Raw genomic sequence first — 18,226 nt, 5'->3', positions numbered from 1 at the left:
TAAGCCACACAGGTAGTACAGAATAGAAATCCTATTCCAGGGCTTCATGGACCTCAAATTGCTTCTGTAAATGGTTCATGTTTATTAATTTACCTTCTCAAAGTCAATATACTTCAAAAACATACAACTGCTATCATTAAAATGTGGTTACACATAACCTAGCACATAGGTGCTTTAGAAGAAGGGAACTTTACCATTTGAATTTTTTTTTTCCTCCACTCTGTCGCCCAGGCTGGAGTGCAGTGGCACGATCTCGGCTCACTGCAAGCTCCACCTCCCGGGTTCAGGTCATTCTCCCGCCTCAGCCTGCCGAGTAGCTGGGACTACAGGTGCCCGCCACCACGCCTGGCTAATTTTTTGTATTTTTAGTAGAGATGGTGTTTCACTGTGTTAGCTAGGATGGTCTCGATCTCCTGACCTCATGATCCACCTGCCTCGGCCTCCCAAAATGCTGGGATTACAGGCGTGAGCCACCGTGCCAGGCTACCATTTGATTTTTTTAAAATATCCTAACGTGTGTGTGTGTGTGTGTGTGTGTGTGCGCGCGTGTTTCTCATGAATATGGTATTATTGGTCCTTTTTCCAAAGATATGGTATGAAAAATAATTTTTTGCTTAGAGTCAGAGTCTTGCTCTATCATCCAGCCGGGTGTGCAGTGGCACGATCATAGCTCACTGCAGCTTCAAACTCCTCAGTTCAAGTCTCCTCCCGCCCCAGCCTCCAAAGTAGCTAGGACTACAGGAGTGCGCCACCACACTCAGCTAACTTTATTATTATTTTTTGTAGAGGCAGGTCTCAAATTCTTGGCCTCAAGTGGTCCTTCCACCTCAGCCTCCTAAAGCACTGGGATTATAGGCATGACTCACTGCACTTGGTAGAAAATTAATTTTCATTATAAAAATCAGAAAGGAAGAACTTGTTGTTTGATGGCCAATACCCTGAATTTCATTCCAACTTCTGGTTTTCTACATTATATGTAGGTACTAGTGATTTTGTGCCATTTTTATTTCTTCAGATTTTTCCTCTTCTACAATTCTCCCATATGTGTTATTATTTGAAGCCCTGATCACAGCTCTGAATCATTCTGTTCTTTTTTCTCCTCCAACTCTGATTCAAAACTTCTGTAACTCGTTCACTGCAAAGTCTAGAATCTCTCTTGCAAGTGAGCTGACCGGGTGGGCCAAATCGCCTTGAAAGGGAAGGATTGTTACAAAGTCAATATGTTGCTAAGACGTCTTGCTAATTTGCTGTGTAAGTTGCATAGACTGTCAGGGGATTCTCCTTTCCACTGATGAATTTAGGTGTGTGTTATGACCTGTATCAGTGATTCTATTTGGATTGATTAACGTTGCAATTTTTTATCCATATGAATGTTGCACCTAGTTTTTCCCTGTAATTGGTTAAACAAATGTCTGCTGTTTGCATTTCAACTCTCAGCCAATAACTGCTGGAAGTGATTTAATGCAGCTGGAGAATGACACTAACAATCATTATAGCCTGCAAAGTGTGAAACAATTTCATTGTGCTTTGTGGTCTCTTTAGTCTGAGGACTGATAATGTGCAGCGGATGTGACTTGAAAAAAAGTATTTCATTATAGTTAAACAAATAATGTAAAAGAGGGGTGAGTTCTGGGGCAGCTCCATGCTGTTTATCTGGCATGAGCTTGTTTTTATAAGAATTCACTTCAAGTGTGGAAGGGAAATGCTTTCATCTGAAAGGGATTGCTGTGCTTCATTCCGGTTTCTCCCTCCATCTGATAAAAACTCTTGCTGAGTGACAGCACAGATGTAGCTCATTTGAAACAAATGAAGGAAAAGGAGAAAAGGGATAGGGGTGGAGCCAAGGAGTAGTCAGTCATGTTTCCAAAGTCCCGCGGTTTCCCCTGGTCTTTTCATTCACCCCAGCGGCCCTGGTGTCCCCCTGCGAAGTGCGATGCCCTCGCCCCTGGCCCTACGCCCCTACCTCCCCGGCGAGTTTTCCCCGTCGGTGGACGCCCGGCCCTGCAGCAGTCCCTCAGAGCTCCCTGCGAAGCTGCTTCTGGGGGCCACTCCTCCTCGGGCCCCGCGGCTGCCGCGCCGGCTGGCTTGGTGCTCCATTGACTGGGAGCAGGTGTGCTTGCTGCAGAGGCTGGGAGCCGGAGGGTTTGGCTCGGTGTACAAGGCGACTTACCACGGTGTTCCTGTGGCCATAAAGCAAGTGAACAAGTGCACTAAGAACCGACTAGCATCTCGGCGGAGTTTCTGGGCTGAGCTCAACGTAGCAAGGCTGCGCCACGATAACATCGTGCGCGTGGTGGCTGCCAGCACGCGCACGCCCGCGGGGTCCAACAGCCTAGGGACCATCATCATGGAGTTCGGTGGCAACGTCACTTTACACCAAGTCATCTACGGCGCCGCCGGCCACCCTGAGGGGGACGCGGGGGAGCCTCACTGCAGCACTGGAGGACCGTTAACCTTGGGAAAGTGTCTCAAGTACTCCCTAGATGTTGTGAACGGCCTGCTCTTCCTCCACTCGCAAAGCATTGTGCACTTGGACCTGAAGCCCGCGAACATCTTGATCAGTGAGCAGGATGTCTGTAAAATTAGTGACTTCGGTTGCTCTGAGAAGTTGGAAGATCTGCTGTGCTTCCAGACACCCCTTTACCCCCTTGGAGGCACATACACCCACCGCGCCCCGGAACTCCTGAAAGGAGAGGGAGTGACGCCCAAAGCCGACATTTATTCCTTTGCCATCACTCTCTGGCAAATGACTACCAAGCAGGCGCCCTATTCGGGGGAGCGGCAGCACATACTGTACGCAGTGGTGGCCTACGACCTGCGCCCGTCCCTCTCCGCTGCCGTCTTCCAGGACTCGCTCCCCGGGCAGCGCCTTGGGGACGTCATCCGGCGCTGCTGGAGACCCAGCGCGGCGCAGAGGCCGAGCGCGCGGCTGCTTTTGGTGGATCTCACCTCTTTGAAAGCTGAATTCGGCTGACTGAAAACCTGCGTCAAGATAAGCTTGTGTCTGTTTCTGTTTGTTTTTAAAGGAAGTGGAGATGTCGAAGAAAACATATTTGTGGGATGGAGTTTTAGAAAATAAAGTTACTAAAAACTCCTTTAGTCTCCAATGCTTTTTCTACGACACATAGCAAAGCCACAAATCTAGTACCTGTTGTCTCAGTACTGTTAGTAACTAATCTTATTCAGATAAGATTAGTGCTTGTGCTTTGCCCTCCATTGATAGTATTTCATTTATTCAAATTTGTTACTGATAAAACACTTTGTCCAAAACAGAACTCCACTGCAGAAATGTCAAAATTTTCTATAAATCCATATATATCCCATACCTACCACATAAATTCCAACTATTAACAGTGTACTTGCTCCCACACCAAATCAGTAAAAACTTTTTAAAAAATAAGTAATGCTTTCCTACTACTCCCCCCAGTAAAACTTCTTGTTTGTAATGACCTTCACACATAAAAGTCATACACTGAGGTACATTTACAGTCAAAGGAATTATAACTGACTTATTGTAATATTTTTAACTTGTGCAATGCAATGAGTAGAGACATTTTACTAAAACACTTCTAAACTGGGTCATTTTTACCTGGTACTGGGACTCAGAAGTAGAAGATAAAGATTATATGATGTGAGGGGAAAATGAAAACCCTGAGGAATCATGAAATTTAACATTTGGATGGAAGAGAACAGACAAATAGAACTAGATTGCCCACTCTAGACATCAAAACAATGGGTGTTGGTACATAGGTTTTAAAGGAGAAGGTGATTGGATTTTGTCATTGGGACAACTTTGACTTTCTTTTAGCAACAGCAGTTTCTGTGCATGGCGGAAGGCAAAGCTGACGCAGTGGCTGGTAGAGGGAATGGCAAAGCCCTGAAGCAGAGGCTGTGCATGCACTGTTAAGGAGGGAGAGGCAGGAACCTTAAAAGGGGGTCAGAGACACAGAAATGTTTTCAGATTTTTTATCTGGTTTCTTTTAGGTTGAAAGAAATAATTTTATTTGTAAAATGAGCCACCAGAGGCAAAGATAATTGATAAAGTTTAGATACTTGTAGAAGGGATGAAGCGTAGTACCTAGGGGAAGAGATTATCATCTTGGAGAGAAAGGACATCTCTTCCCAAGATGGGAGCCAAGGGTGGGGGCACAATGGCATTACAGACACATTTACAATAGGAAAAAGGGGACTGGGGAAGCCCACATCTGTTAGCTTCTATTTTTTTCTGTTAAGAGTGGTTGAGGGTAGGGGGGTCTACAGAGTGACACCATGGTTTGGAAGTATTCTTGAGAAAAGCAAAAGAGAGCTATCTGTGGCCATGTATAACATTGACGGAGTGCTGCTAATTCTGTCCAGGTAGTTGGGGGAACAAACCACCTATATACCGATAAAGAATTCCCTTCTCTGATTATTATTATTTGAGATAGATTCTCATTCCATCACCCAGACTGGAGTGTAGTGGCACGATTTTGGCTCACTGCAACCTCCGCCTCCCCAGTAGCTGGGATTATAGGCACATGCCACCACACCCGACTAATTTTTGTATTTTTAGTAAAGAGGTTTCACCATGTTGGCCAGGCTGGTCTCGAACTCTTGACCTCAAGTGATCCCCCCCCATGTCAGTCTCACAAAGTGCTAGGATTACAGGCTTGAGTCACTGTGCCCGGCCCCCTTCTTTGACTATTGTGGCAATAGGAATTCACGTTGGTAAGTTTAAATTACAATAGTGTCTTCCCTTCACATGGAGACCACATAGAATGACAAGGTGAAGAAGGGGGAATAAACACTGTAGGCTCCATAATCAGTGAAACTGGGAGAGAGAAAACAAACCCTAAAATGTGATAACTAAAGACTGAACGGAGCCTTAAGGAAAGAGAGCAGGAAGGGTAAGGTGTGGCTGGCATCGGGGCAGGGGGTGGGGACCAAGGGACCCAGCAGTGACAGATCCCAAGGAGACCTGCAAAATTAGATTCCTTGGATAACAGGAGCCCACTGGGAAGTGTAAATGTTGGGGAAGAAATCAGAGAACAGGAATGAGATCAAACAGTGCTGAGGTTAGAGGAGTTGGTAGAAAAAGAAAGAAGAGCAGGTGTTACAGAGGATCCAGCCATGCAGAGCTCAGAAATTGGCGGCAAAATTCAGCTGCTGGACAAGAGGGGGTCACCCTGGGGACAGGGCAGGGAATATTGGACAGGCACAGAAGCCTCCTGGGCCCGGTTTGCTTTGGAGAGAAAGAAGGTTGTGGCTGCACGAAGAAACCCACAGAAGTGCCATATTGGAAGGAAACAAGCAGATGAAAGAAGTCTGAGTTGTTGGAAAACCACCCTGCTGAGAGGTAGAACAGGCACATGACTGCTCCCTCTGTAGTGACTAATAGTCAAAAGTATGCTCTTTGACATACACATCAAGTCAGAGGTAAAGGCATACTTAATAGTGCAAAAACAAGTATTAAGAAAGATAATACGGGCAGGTGTGGTGGCTCATGTCTGTAATCCCAGCACCTTGGGAGGCCAAGGTGAGTGGATCACCTGAAGTTGGGAGACCAGCCTGGCCAAAATGATGAAACCCCATCTCTACCAAAAATAGAAAATTAGTCAGGCATGGTAGCACACGCCTGTAATCCCAGCTACTTGGGAGGCTGAGGAAGGAGAATCGCTTTAGCCTGGGATGTGGAGGTTGCGGTGAGCCAAGATGGCGCCATTGCACTCCAGACTAGGCAACAAGAGCGAAACTCCGTTTCAAAAAAAAAGAATAACATTTACATCAAAACCCGATAAAGATTGCTTTTTAAAAAGAAATGACAGGTCAGTCTTGTTTAAAACTATCAGTGTAAAAAACTATCACTGTCCTAAGTAAATATTAGCATACAGAATCTAAGAGTTAATTTTTATAATCATGCACATGTTATTTTTACTCAAGTGAATTTCTTCCAAGATGCAAGAATAGTTTCATATTAGAAAATCTATTGTCTTAATTCATATTAGCAGGTTAAAAGAGTAAGAACATATGCTGAGAATACATTTGACAAAATTAAATGTTTATTCTGGGTTTTTAAAAAGAGACTCAAAAGAAGGAGAAATAGATATTTACCTAACCCACTTAAAAAAATACATAACAAATGTTAATTTCTTATATGACTTATTTTTTATAAATGTATAAATACCATGGTTACATAACATAGGGAAAACTGAATAAAGGATATATTATACAAGAATTCTATGTACTGTCTTTGCAATTCTTCTATGTCTAAAATTATTTCAAAATAAAAACTTAAAAATGTATAGAACACCACACATTTCAGCCCAATAGCTACCATATTAACAGGAAATCAGTCCACTAAAGTCATGAATAATGTAAGAATGCCCACTACTGCTATTATGATTTAATGTTTTATTGGTCAGTGACATTTAAAAAGAAAATTAAACTTGAGGTCTAAAACTGTGAAGAGAGAAGAAAAACAAATTCTGTTTGCAGATTCCATTTTCAGGATATATACTTGGAAAAGAAACACAAGATAATTAACAGACAAACTAAAACAATAAAATAATTATTGTTTGCAGAATATAAAATTAACATACAGAAATCAATAGACTTCAACTATGTCAACAAAAATCAGCTAGAATTTATAAAAGAAAGATTCCTTTTACAATACCTTGAAAAAGATAAAATATTCCCTTTGACACAGCCACAGACTGCATGTTTCATGATAGCAGGGCTGGAGGATGAGATACTTGGCTAATATGGTGGGGACATTAGTCATATACAGGAGGGTTAAACAAGTAAGTAAATACATTGAGGAGAATGGGAGCCAGGATTTATAAGTGTTAGAAAAGGAAGTTACAAGTATAGAAACAAGGAAGTCTAGAATAAACTCTATTGAAATTGAAATAGGAAATGTCAGGTTGAGTTTAGAAGTATCAGTGTGAACATGTAGTTTTTAATAGAGGTAGATGAAAGGAGAGAGAGGGATAGATATAGAAACAGACATTAATGTGTGTGCATCTGTGTGTGTGTGTGTACGCACATACATGTATTTCCTAGCTCTGTCCTTTGACAGGGCCTAAAGTAATGACACTCTGGAGCAGATTAACACCAAACTTTAGCTCTGAATTCTGACTTTTTAGTTTCTGAATTTTTAATTATTCACAACAGGAGGAAATGGGGGCCTCTTGAGAAGCAGCTGATTCCAGAGCAGGGAAAATATAAAATGAACCAGAACATCTTGTGCCTCCAAATAAAGGAATGCTCAGGAATGATAGAAACCTGTTATAAGGACACAGGAGCTGGCTTGAATGATCTCTCCTACTGGCTGACCTGAGATAATTTTAGCATTAAAATGATTAATGATGGTAAATCAATTAGAAATGAATAGTCATAATGAAGGAAATAGGAATCCATAATGATATAAATAACTATATAAATAAACGTTGGAGAAAGGAAAGCTCTACCTTACAATAGAATACCAAATAATATTAATTGCAAATAAGCACAAAATAATTATCCTTACAGTGAAGAAGTCATACTGACATTATCTTACAAGTGATGTAGACAGATATACAGAAAGATATCTTACTCAAGTTAATATCACCAGTAATGGGGCAAATTGATAAACATGACACGCCTCCTGATATGATGCATTGAGAAGAACATAGCACCACTTCTGTGGTAGTCCTGCAAAAGACACATAACCTTACCCAAATCAAGAGGAAACAATTTCACACTCAAATTGACCTGCTCATGTCAGAAGTATCAAGGTCATAAAAGACAAGGAAAGACTGAGGAACTGTTTCATATATAAAGACATGACAACCCGGTCCAACACATAATCCAGGATTGGACTGTGGTCCCATAACAAACACTATTAGGACAACTGATAAATTTAAATGGGATCTCTAGATTATATGCAAGTATTATATCAAAATTTCTTGATTTTGATAGTTACACTGCAGTTATGTTGGAGAAAGCCATTGTTTTTAGGAAATACTCAGTGAAATGCTAAAAGAGTAATAAGGTATTACGTCTTCAACTTACTCTCAAAGTGTTCAGAATAAGAAATAATTGTATGTAGAGGCCGGGCGCGGTGGCTCAAGCCTGTAATCCCAGCACTTTGGGAGGCCGAGACGGGCGGATCGCAAGGTCAGGAGATCGAGACCATCCTGGCTAACACGGTGAAACCCCGTCTCTACTAAGAAATACAAAAAAAAAAAAACTAGCCGGGCGAGGTGGCGGGTGCCTGTAGTCCCAGCTACTCGGGAGGCTGAGGCAGGAGAATGGCGTAAACCCGGGAGGCGGAGCTTGCAGTGAGCTGAGATCCGGCCACTGCACTCCAGCCTGGGCTACAGAGCGAGACTCTGTCTCAAAAAAAAAAAAAAAAAAAAAAAAAGAAATAATTGTATGTAGAAAGAATAAAGTAAATATCAAATTTAACAATCGGGAAACCATTGCTGAATGAGGAGTGTCACACACGTCAGTGTGAAGAGACCACCAAACAGGCTTTGTGTGAGCAACAAGGCTGTTTATTTCACCTGGGTGCAGGTGGGCTGAGTCTGAAAAGAGAGTCAGCAAAGGCAGATATGGGTGGGGCTGTTCCATAGGATTTGGGTTGGTAGTGGAAAATTACAGTCAAAGGGGGTTTTTCTCTTACAGGCAGGGGCAAAGTTCACAAGGTGCTCAGTGGGGGAGCTTCTGAGCCAGGAGAAGGAATTTCACAAGGTTAATCACTCAGTTAAGGTGGGGCAGGAACAAATCACAATGGTGGAATATCATCAGAACCGGCCATTTTCACTTCTTTTGTGATTCTTCACTTGCTTCAGGCCATCTGGATGTACACATGCAGGTCACAGGGGATATGATGGCTTGGCTTGGGCTCAGAGGTCTGATGTTCCTGTCTTCTTATATTAATAAGAAAAATAACATAAAATAGTGTTGAAGTGTTGGGGCAGGGCAAGTTTTGGGGGGGTGGTATGGAGAGATAATGGGCAATGTTTCTCAGGGCTGCTTTGAGTGGGATTGGGGGTGGCATGGGAACCTAGAGTGGGAGAGATTAAACTGAAGAAAGATTTGGGGGTAAGGGGTGATATTGTGGGGTTGTTAGAAGGAGCATTTGTCATATAAAATGATTATTGGTGGCCTGGATACGGTTTTGGATGAATTGAGAAACTAAACAGAAGACACAAGGTCTGAATAAGAGAAGGAGAAAAACAGGTATTAAAGGACTAAGAATTGGGAGGACCCAGGACATCCAATTAGAGGTGTCCAAGGGGTTCAGTGTAATTACTTGCTTGGTTGGTGAGTTTTAGGGCTCTACCCTTAACAGAGTCCTTTTTTTTTTAAGTTAGAGGCTGAGCTTGGTGAGGTGTGTTTTTAAAAGACCATTAGTCCGTTCTACCTTTCCTAAAGATTGAGGACGGTAAGGGGTATGAAAGTTCTACTGAATACCAAGAGCCCAAGAAACTGCTTGGGTGATTTGACTAATAAAGGCCAGTCCGTTATCAGACTGCATAGAGGTGGGAAGGCCAAACCGAGGAATTATGTCTGACAGAAGGGAAGAAATGACTGCAGTGGCCTTCTCACAACCTGTGGGAAAAGCCTCTACCCATCCAGTGAAAGTGTCTACCTAGACCAAGAGGTATTTTAGTTTCCTGACTTGGGGCATGTGAGTAAAGCCAAGTTTCCAGTCCTGAGCAGGGGCAAATCCCCAAGCTTGATGTGTAGGGAAGGGAGGGGGCCTGAACAATCCCTGAGGAATAGTAGAATAGCAGATGGAACACTGAGAAGTGATTTCCTTGAGGATAGATTTCCACAATGGAAAGGAAATGAGAGGTTCTAAGAGGCAGGTTAGCAGCTTGTAACTTACATGGAAGAGGTTATGAAATGATGACAGAATAGAATGGGCCTGTGAGTCTGGAAGGAGATATTTTCCTTGGTCCAATAACCAAGAGATTGATAGGTGGAAGTTTCAGTGGGGGAGTAGGTGGGAGTGACCGATGAGAAGGAGAAAAACTGCCGTGAGGGATAGAAGTTGGAACCTGGCTGCTTTTTTAGTTACCTTATCAGCATAAGCATTGCCCTGAGTGGTGGGACCTGATGCCTTTTGATGGCCCTTGCGGTGAATGACTCCAGCTTTCTTTGGAAGTAAAGCAGCCTTGAGAAGAGTTTTTATTAAAGAGGCATTAATGATGGAAGACCCTTGAGTAGTGAGGAAACCTCTTTCAGCCCATATAACAGCAAGGTAGTGTAGGATATGGAAGGCATATTTAGAGTCAGTATAAATAGTGACACGTAGTCCCTTTGCAAGAGTGACGGATCAAGTTAAGGCAATGAGTTCAGCTTGCTGAGAGGTAGTGGAGTGGGGCAGAGTGCTCACCTTAATGATAGATATTTAAGATACTATAGCATAGCCTGCCTTTGCTGGTGAGTGATGGTTAGGCCTGGTGGAACTGCCATCAATAAACCAAGTGCGATAAGGGTGAGGAACAGGAAAGGAGGAAATATGGGGAAATGGAGTGAATGTTAGGTAGATCAGATAGACGCAGTCATGGGGGTCAGGTGTGATATCTGGAATAATGTGGGAGGCCGGATTGAAGTCCGGGCCAGGAACAATGGTAATTGTGGGAGACTCAACAAAGAGTGAACATAGCTGAAGGAGCCAGGGAGCAGAAAGTATATGTGTCAGGTGTGAGGAAGAAAATAGATTTTGGAAGTTACGAGAACTGTAGAGAGTTGAGCATAGTTTGTGATTTTGAGGGCCTCTAAAAGTATTAAAGCAGTGGCAGCCACTGCACGCAGACCTAAGGGCTAGGCTAAAACAGTAAGATCAAGTTGTTTGGACAGAAAGGCTACAGGGTGCAGTCCCAGCTCTTGTGTAAAAAATCTAACCACATAGCCCTGCACTTCAGCTGTGTGTAATGAAAAAGGTTGGGATGAGTTAGGGAGAGCTAGTGTGGGAGCAGCTTTTAAAGCTGTTTTTAAGGAATGGAAAGAGGAATGGGGAATGGATTTGGGATCTATGGGGTCAGCTAGGTTTATCTAGAATAGAATAATGTGTTGTGGAGGGAGGTATTGAGGATAGGAGAGTATATGGGTTTGGCACCACGGGGTGGATAGGCAAGACAATTTGGTTGATAAAGCACAGATCCTGAACTAACCTGTAAGACTTGTCTGGTTTTTTGACAGGTAAAATGCAGGAATTGTAAGGAGAGTTTGTAGGCTTTAAAAGGCCATGCTGCAACAGGTGAGTGATAACAGGCTTTAATCCTTTGAAAGTGTGGCAGGGTAAGGGTGATTAGGTTTTAATGGGATGGGAAGGGGTGCATGATCGGTCACCAAGGAGGGAGTAGAGGTGTCCCACACTTGTGGATTAAGGTGGGGAGATAAAGGGGAGGATGTGAAGGAGGCTTTGAACTGGGGAAACGGGTAGCAATGAGGTGTGACTGTAGCCAAGGAATAGTAAGGGAAGCAGATAATTTAGTTAAAGTGTCTTGACCTAATAAGGAAGCTGGACAGGTGAGGATAACTAAAAAAGAGTGCATAAAAGAATGTTGTCCAAGTTGGCATCAGAATTGGGAAGTTTTAAGAGGTTTAGAAGCCTGGCCATCAATACCCACAACAGTTATGGAGGCAAGGGAAACAGGCCCTTGAAAAAAAGGTAATGTGGAGTGGGTAGCCTCTGTATTGATTAAGAAGGGGACAGACTTACCCTCCACTGTATGAGTTACCCAAAGCATCTGTGATGGTCCTGTAGGCTTCCAAGGTGATTGGGCAGTGTCAGTCTTCAGCTACTAAGCTGAGAAGATCTGGGAAGGTGTCAGTCAGAGAGCCTTAGGCTGGAGTTCCAGGGACTCTGGGAGTGGCTGCCGGGTTGGACAGTCCAATTTCCAGTGGGGTCCCGCACAGATGGGACATGGCTTAGGAGGAATTCCAGGCTGCAGGCATTCTTTGGCCCAGTGGCCAGATTTCCAGCACTTGAAGTAAGATCCTGGGGTAGGCTATCCTGAAGGAATGCCTGGCTGCTGTGGTTCAGGCCTTTGGAAGTTCTTGTGTGCCAGAGATGTGTCTGGGGTTTGTCTCACAGTGGAGACAAGGAATTGCAACTCAGAAATACATTGCTACTTGGCTGCCTCTACTCTATTATTGTACACCTTGAAGATGAGGTTAATTAAGTCCTGTTGTGGGGTTTGAGGGCTGGAATCTGATTTTTGGAGCTTTATTTAATGTCGGGAGCGGATTGGGTAATAAAATGCGTATTGAAAATAAGACGGCCTTCTGGCCTTTCTAGGTCTAGGGTGGTAAACCTCTAAGGGTTGTTGGCAAATGGGCCATGAACTGGGTTGAGTTTTTATATTTGATTAAAAAGAGCCTAAATGCTAACTGATTTGGGAGAGGTCAGATAAAGAAAAAGAAGCACTAACCTTGGCTATGGCTTCAGCTCCAGCCACCTCTTTAAGAGGAAATTGTCGGGCAGGTGGGGGAGGGCTAGTCGTGGAAAGAAACTGTAAGCTGGACGGGGTGTGAGGAGGGGGTGATAAAAGGATTATAGGGTGGCGGAGTGGAGGCTGAGGAGAAATTGGGACCTGGCTCAGCCTGGCGAGGAGCAGCCTGGGGAGGAGGGGAGAGGTCAGATGACTCCGTAGAAAAGGAGGATTCAAAGGACTCAGAGCTTGGGGTGGAGACTGAAGGAACAGACAGGAGAGAAAGAAGAAAGTTTTGTGACAAGTCGCATTGGGAGCAGAGACTAGGGAAGGACCAATGTGTAAAAGAATGCCTGGACGTCAGACACCTCAGACCATTTGCCCATTTTTCGACAAAAATTGTCTAGATCTTGTAGGATAGACAAATCGAAAGTGCTATTCTCTGGCCACTTGGAACTACTGTCGAGTTTGTATTGGGGCCAAGCGGTATTGCAGAAGAAAATAAGACACTTAGATTTTAGGTCAGGCGAGAGTTGAAGAGGTTTTAAGTTCTTGAGAACACAAGCTGAAGGAGAAGAAGGAGGAATGGAGGGTGGAAGTTTGCCCATAGTGAAGGAGGCAAGTTTAAAGAGAAGGGTAGAGACACGGAGAAGGGGGGTGGGGAGCAGCCCTGGGCTGCAACGTGGGTGAGCAGCCAAAGCAGGCGTCCCCGCAATTGACTTGCCACCAAGGGAATGTGGGTGAATGACCAAGGCAGGCATCTCTGCGGTGATCAGACATCAGTGGAATGTGGGTGAATAATCAGGCAGGCATCCCCGCAGTGATTAAACACCAAGGGAAGACTGTCTTCCCCAGTCTGTGACTGGCTCCAGAGTTTTGGGTCCACGGATAAAATGTATCTCCTCTGTCTCTCCTAGAGAGGAAAAATAACTGGAATTGGAAGGACAGGGAAATTGCAGGGTAGCGAGAGAGGGAGACTGAAGGGTAGCAAGAGAGACTGGAGAAGAAAGTGAAAAGACCGCTTACCCGATTTGAAATTGGTGAGATGTTCCTTGAGCTGGTTGGTCTGAGGCCCGAGGTTGTAGGTGGATCTCTTCACTGAGTGAGGGTGAGGACAGGGGACTGGTCTCCCGAAGGAGTCCCTCTGACCCGGGTCTTCGGCACCACATGTCATGCGTGTCTGTGTGAAGAGACCACCAAACAGGCTTTGTGCGAGCAACAAGGCTGTTTATTTGCAACCAGTCTGCACCTGGGTGCAGGCGGGCTGAGTCTGAAAAGAGAGTCAGTGAAGGGAGATGGGGTGGGGCTATTTTATAGGATTTGGGTGGGTAGTGGAAAACTACAGTCAAAGGGGGTTTTTCTCTTACAGGCAGGGGCGAAGTTCACAAGGTGCTCAGTGGGGAAACTTCTGAGCCAGGAGAAGGAATTTCACAAGGTCTAATCGCTCAGTTAAGGTGAGGCAGGAACAAATCACAATGGTGGAATGTCATCAGAACAGGCCATTTTCACTTCTTCTGTGATTCTTCACTTGCTTCAGGCCCTCTGGATGTATTCGTGCAGGTCACAGGGGATATGGTGTCTTGGCTTGGGCTCAGAGGCCTGACAAGGAGAATTTGGGAGATCTTTGCAATAACCTTGCAACTTTTCTGTAAGTTTGAAACGATTTCAAACTAAAAGAATACAAACACCTAGGTAAAGTTTAGTAAAAATGTGCAAAATCTTTAGGGCAAAAACTTAAAAATACTAGAAAGGTACGTAAGAGGCCTCGAAGAAATGAAAAGCCTGCTCTATACTTGAATAAAGATTCACCATAGAGATGACTATTCACCCTAAGTTAACATATTTTAAAACAATTCCAATTTTATATATAAATTAATCTAAGCCAGTATTTATATGTAAATATAAAACTGATGTGTTTAATTTGGAAATGAGACAAGTTGACTGCAATTTTTTTTTTTTTTTTTTTTTTGAGACAGGGTCTCACTCTGTCACCCAGGCGGGAGTGCAGTGGTGCGATCTCAGCTCACTGCAACCTCTGCCTCCCAGGTTCAAGTGATTCTCCTGCCTCAGCCTCCTGAGTAGCTGGGATTACAGGTCCGCATTATCACACCCAGCTCATTTTTGTATTTTTAGTGGAGATGGTGTTTCATCACGTTGGCCAGGCTGGTCTCAAACTCCTGACCTCAACTGATCACCCACCTCGGCCTCCCAAAGTGCTGGGATTACCAGTGTGAGCCACCGCTCCTAGCCATAAAATTTATATTAAATAATTTATTTGTTTAAAAAGATCAGGAAAGTTCAGAAAGAGACAAGCACTGAGTGAGCACTAGCTCTATCAGATATTAATATGTTCTATAAAACCTAGATAATAAAAATATTGTGGCATGATATATGAATAGACAGACCATTTAAAGAGAATAGGTTGACCATGGTGACTCACCTCTGTTATCCCAGCACTCTGGGAGACTGTGGTGGGCAGATTACTTGAGGCCAGGAGTTTGAGACCAGCCTGGCCAACATGATGAAACCCCGTCTATACTAAAAATACAATACAGGAATGGTGGCGGGCCCCTGTAATCCCAACTACTCAGGAGGCTGAGGCATGAGAATTGCTTGAATCTGGGAGGCAGAGGTTGCAGTGAGCCAAGATCGTGCCACTGCACTCCAGCCTTGGTGGCAGAGTGAGGTTCTGTCTCAAAATAAAAATAAAAATAAACAGAGTAGAAGTCCAAGAAGTCAGTCACAAGCACATATGGGAATTCTGTCTGCAATAAAGATGGTGTCTTGAGTCAGTGGAGAAAAGATGGATTGTCTTTTTTTTCTTCTTTTTTTTTGGAGACAGGGTCTACCTCTGTTGCCTAGGCTGGAGTGCACTGGCACAATCTCAGCTCTGTGCAACCTCTGTCTCCTGGGTTCAAGTGATTCTCCCACCTCAGCATCCCAAGTAGCTGGGACTACAGGCACACGCCACCATGCCTGGCTAATTTTTATATTTTCTGTAGAGACAGGGTTTAGCCGTGTTGCCCAGGGTCGTCTCAAACTCCTGAGCTTGAGATCCTCCTGCCTCAGCCTCCCAAAGTGCTGGGATTACAGGCACGAGCCACTGTACCTGGCCAAAAAAGATGGACTGTTTAATAAAATTATTCTGGGAAACTTGTGTGACCAACTACCAAAATTAGATCTAGACCTCACATCACTTATTAGTGTATTAGTCTATTCTCACATTGCTATAAAGAAATACCTGAGACTGGGTGGTTTAAAAAGAAAAGGTTTAAGTGGCTTACAGTTCTTCGGGCTGTACAGGAAGCATGATGCTGGCAACTACTCAGCTTCTGGAGAGGCCTCAGGAAACATACAATTATGGTAGAGGCGAAGGGGAAGCAGGGATGTCTTACATGGGTAGAGCAAGAGCAAGGAAGAGACTGGGTTGGGGGGCGGGTTACATACTTTTAAACAACCAGATCTCATGATAGCTCACTCACTTACTGTCATAAGAACAGCACCGAGAGGATGGTGCTAAACCATTCACAGAGGATCCACCCTTGTGATTCAATCACCTCCCACCAGACCCCGCCCCAACTCTGGGGATTACAATTGAACATGAGATTTGGGTGGGGACATAGATTCAAACTATGTCAATTAGGATAGGTTCTCAATGCCTCAAAGACTTCAGTGTCAAAAATGAAGTCATAAGAAGTACCAGAAGAGAACAGTAAATTCCTTTATAACATCATAGTAGAAAAGTCTTCCTAAAGCCATAAATAAAACAATTGATGCTTTCAACTACAAAAACAAGGAACATGTCTTCATAGAAAGAAAATTAACAATATAAATAAAGATTAACGAGAAATAACAAACTGGAGGAGAGGATTTGTACCTCATATTACAGCAAAGGGTGAATCCCTCTAGTGTAAAAAGAGTTTCTGGAATTTGACAAGGAAAAGATCAACAGATGAATGATTAGTTGACAGACATAGAAATATGAGTGATTCTTAAATATATGAAAATTGCTAATTAAAACTACCTTTCCATACCATTTTCCATTATGGCCAAAATCCAAACATTTGATAAATATAATTGGTGAAGCATGAGGAACATGGAGAAATGCCCAGGCACTCTCGGATATTGCTGGTGGAAGTACAAACTTTAGGGAAAATAATCTGGGAACATCTGTTAAAATTACAAAATCGCTGGTATGATTCTGTACTGCACGGCTGTTCTCTTGAGCCGTGGTCATTGATCTCCGTCCACCTTCTCTCCCACCTAAGTGTGTGCCGCCACCTGATGGAAGATTTGATGGACAGGGACATGAGTCCCCTGAGGCCCCAGAACTATCTTTTCAGTTGTGAACTAAAGGCTGACAAAGATGATCACTTTAAGGTGGATAATGATGAAAATGAGCACCAGTTATCTTTAAGAACGGTCAGTTTAGGGCCTGGTGTAAAGGATGAATTGCAAATTATTGAAGCAGAGGCAATGAATTACGAAGGTAGTCCAAAGTAACACTGGCAACTTTGAAAATGTCTGTATAGCCAACAGTTTGCCTTGGAGCTTTGAAATAACACACCCAGTGGTCTTACGGTTGAAGTGTGGTTCAGGGCCAGTGTATATTAGTGGACAGCACTTAGTAGCTGTGGTAGAAGATGCAGAGTCAGAAGATGAAGAGGAGGAGGATGTGAAACTATTAAGTATATCTGGAAAGCAGTCTGCTACTGGAGGTGGTAGGAAGATTCCACAGAAAAAAGTAAAACTTGCTGCTGATGAAGATGATGATGATGAAGATGATGATGATGAAGATGATGATGATTTTGATGATGAGGAATCTGAAGAAAAAGCACCAGTGAAGCAATCTATATGAGATACTCCAGCCAAAAAAGGACAAAAGTCAAATCAGAATGGAACAGACTCAAAACCATCATCAACACCAAGATCAAAAGGACAAGAATCCTTCAAAAAAAACAGGAAAAAACTCCTAAAACACCAAAAGGACCTAGTTCTGTAGAAGACATCAGAGCAAAAATGGAAGCAAGTATAGAAAAAGTGCATTGAACAGTCCTGGGCACTACTGGTAAATTAAGCCCAAAGATGGGGAGAAAGGAAAAGGAGAGACAAATATAGTCCATACTCAGTGTCAACAATCCAGACAGAAGTCTTCTATTTTAATCCCAGTCCACTTTTCTGATTTGCTGCCCACGCCTCTTCAGGTTGGAAACAATCTCACTCTCAGTTCCCTAAAGCACTTTCTTCTGACTACTGTGATTTGGTGAACCTTGCCCTTTGCTTTCTATTACTTGCATATTTGCCTCACTTCTGACCATGTTTTTTGTTTGTTTGTTTGTTTTGTTTTTTTGTTTTTGAGACGTAGTCTCGCTGTCTCCCAGGCTGGAGTGCAGTGGCAGGATCTTGGCTCACTGCAAGCTCTGCCTCCCGGGTTCACACTATTCTCCTGCCTCAGCCTCCCAAGTAGCTGGGACTATAGGTGCCCGCCTGCACGCCTGGCTAGTTTTTTGTATTTTAGTAGAGACGGGGTTTCACCCTGTTAGCCAGGATGGTCTCGATCTCCTGACCTTGTGATCCACCCACCTTGGCCTCCCAAAGTGCTGGGATTACAGGCATGAGCCACCGCGCCCAGACCTCTGACCATGTTTTAAACCACCTTTGCATCTCCTTAGCTGCTCAATAAATATTTGAATGAATTAAAAAAAAATTACAAAATTATTTACCCTGTGATCCAATAATCCTACTTCTGGAGATTTATTTATATAGACATATGAACAAGTTTATTCATTGCAGCATTTTGGTAAGAGCAAAATGAG

The 18,226-nt window shown here is 43.5% G+C and overlaps 1 protein-coding gene and 1 pseudogene across 1 annotated transcript; both read left to right on the top strand.

Annotated features, from left to right (window-relative positions):
• The first annotated feature begins 1,849 nt into the window (after window positions 1-1,849).
• On the top strand, window positions 1,850-3,094 carry MOS (MOS proto-oncogene, serine/threonine kinase). The gene has a single exon (XM_005563344.5). It carries the CDS (start codon window positions 1,934-1,936, stop codon window positions 2,972-2,974), a length of 1,041 nt encoding a protein of 346 aa, XP_005563401.2. The 5' UTR covers window positions 1,850-1,933; the 3' UTR covers window positions 2,975-3,094.
• A 13,600-nt stretch (window positions 3,095-16,694) lies between these two features.
• On the top strand, window positions 16,695-17,530 carry LOC102134877 (nucleophosmin-like; annotated as a pseudogene).
• The last annotated feature ends 696 nt before the right edge of the window (window positions 17,531-18,226 follow it).

This window comes from Macaca fascicularis, chromosome 8 (genome assembly GCF_037993035.2).
Source record: "Macaca fascicularis isolate 582-1 chromosome 8, T2T-MFA8v1.1".
In the NCBI taxonomy this organism is placed as follows: domain Eukaryota; kingdom Metazoa; phylum Chordata; class Mammalia; order Primates; family Cercopithecidae; genus Macaca; species Macaca fascicularis.
This window is presented reverse-complemented; position numbering and strand designations above follow the sequence as displayed.

What these genes read in the sequence shown, in the direction of transcription:
- MOS (XM_005563344.5), top strand. Translation starts at nt 1,934, where the DNA reads ATGCCCTCGCCCCTGGCCCTACGCCCCTACCTCCCCGGCGAGTTTTCC.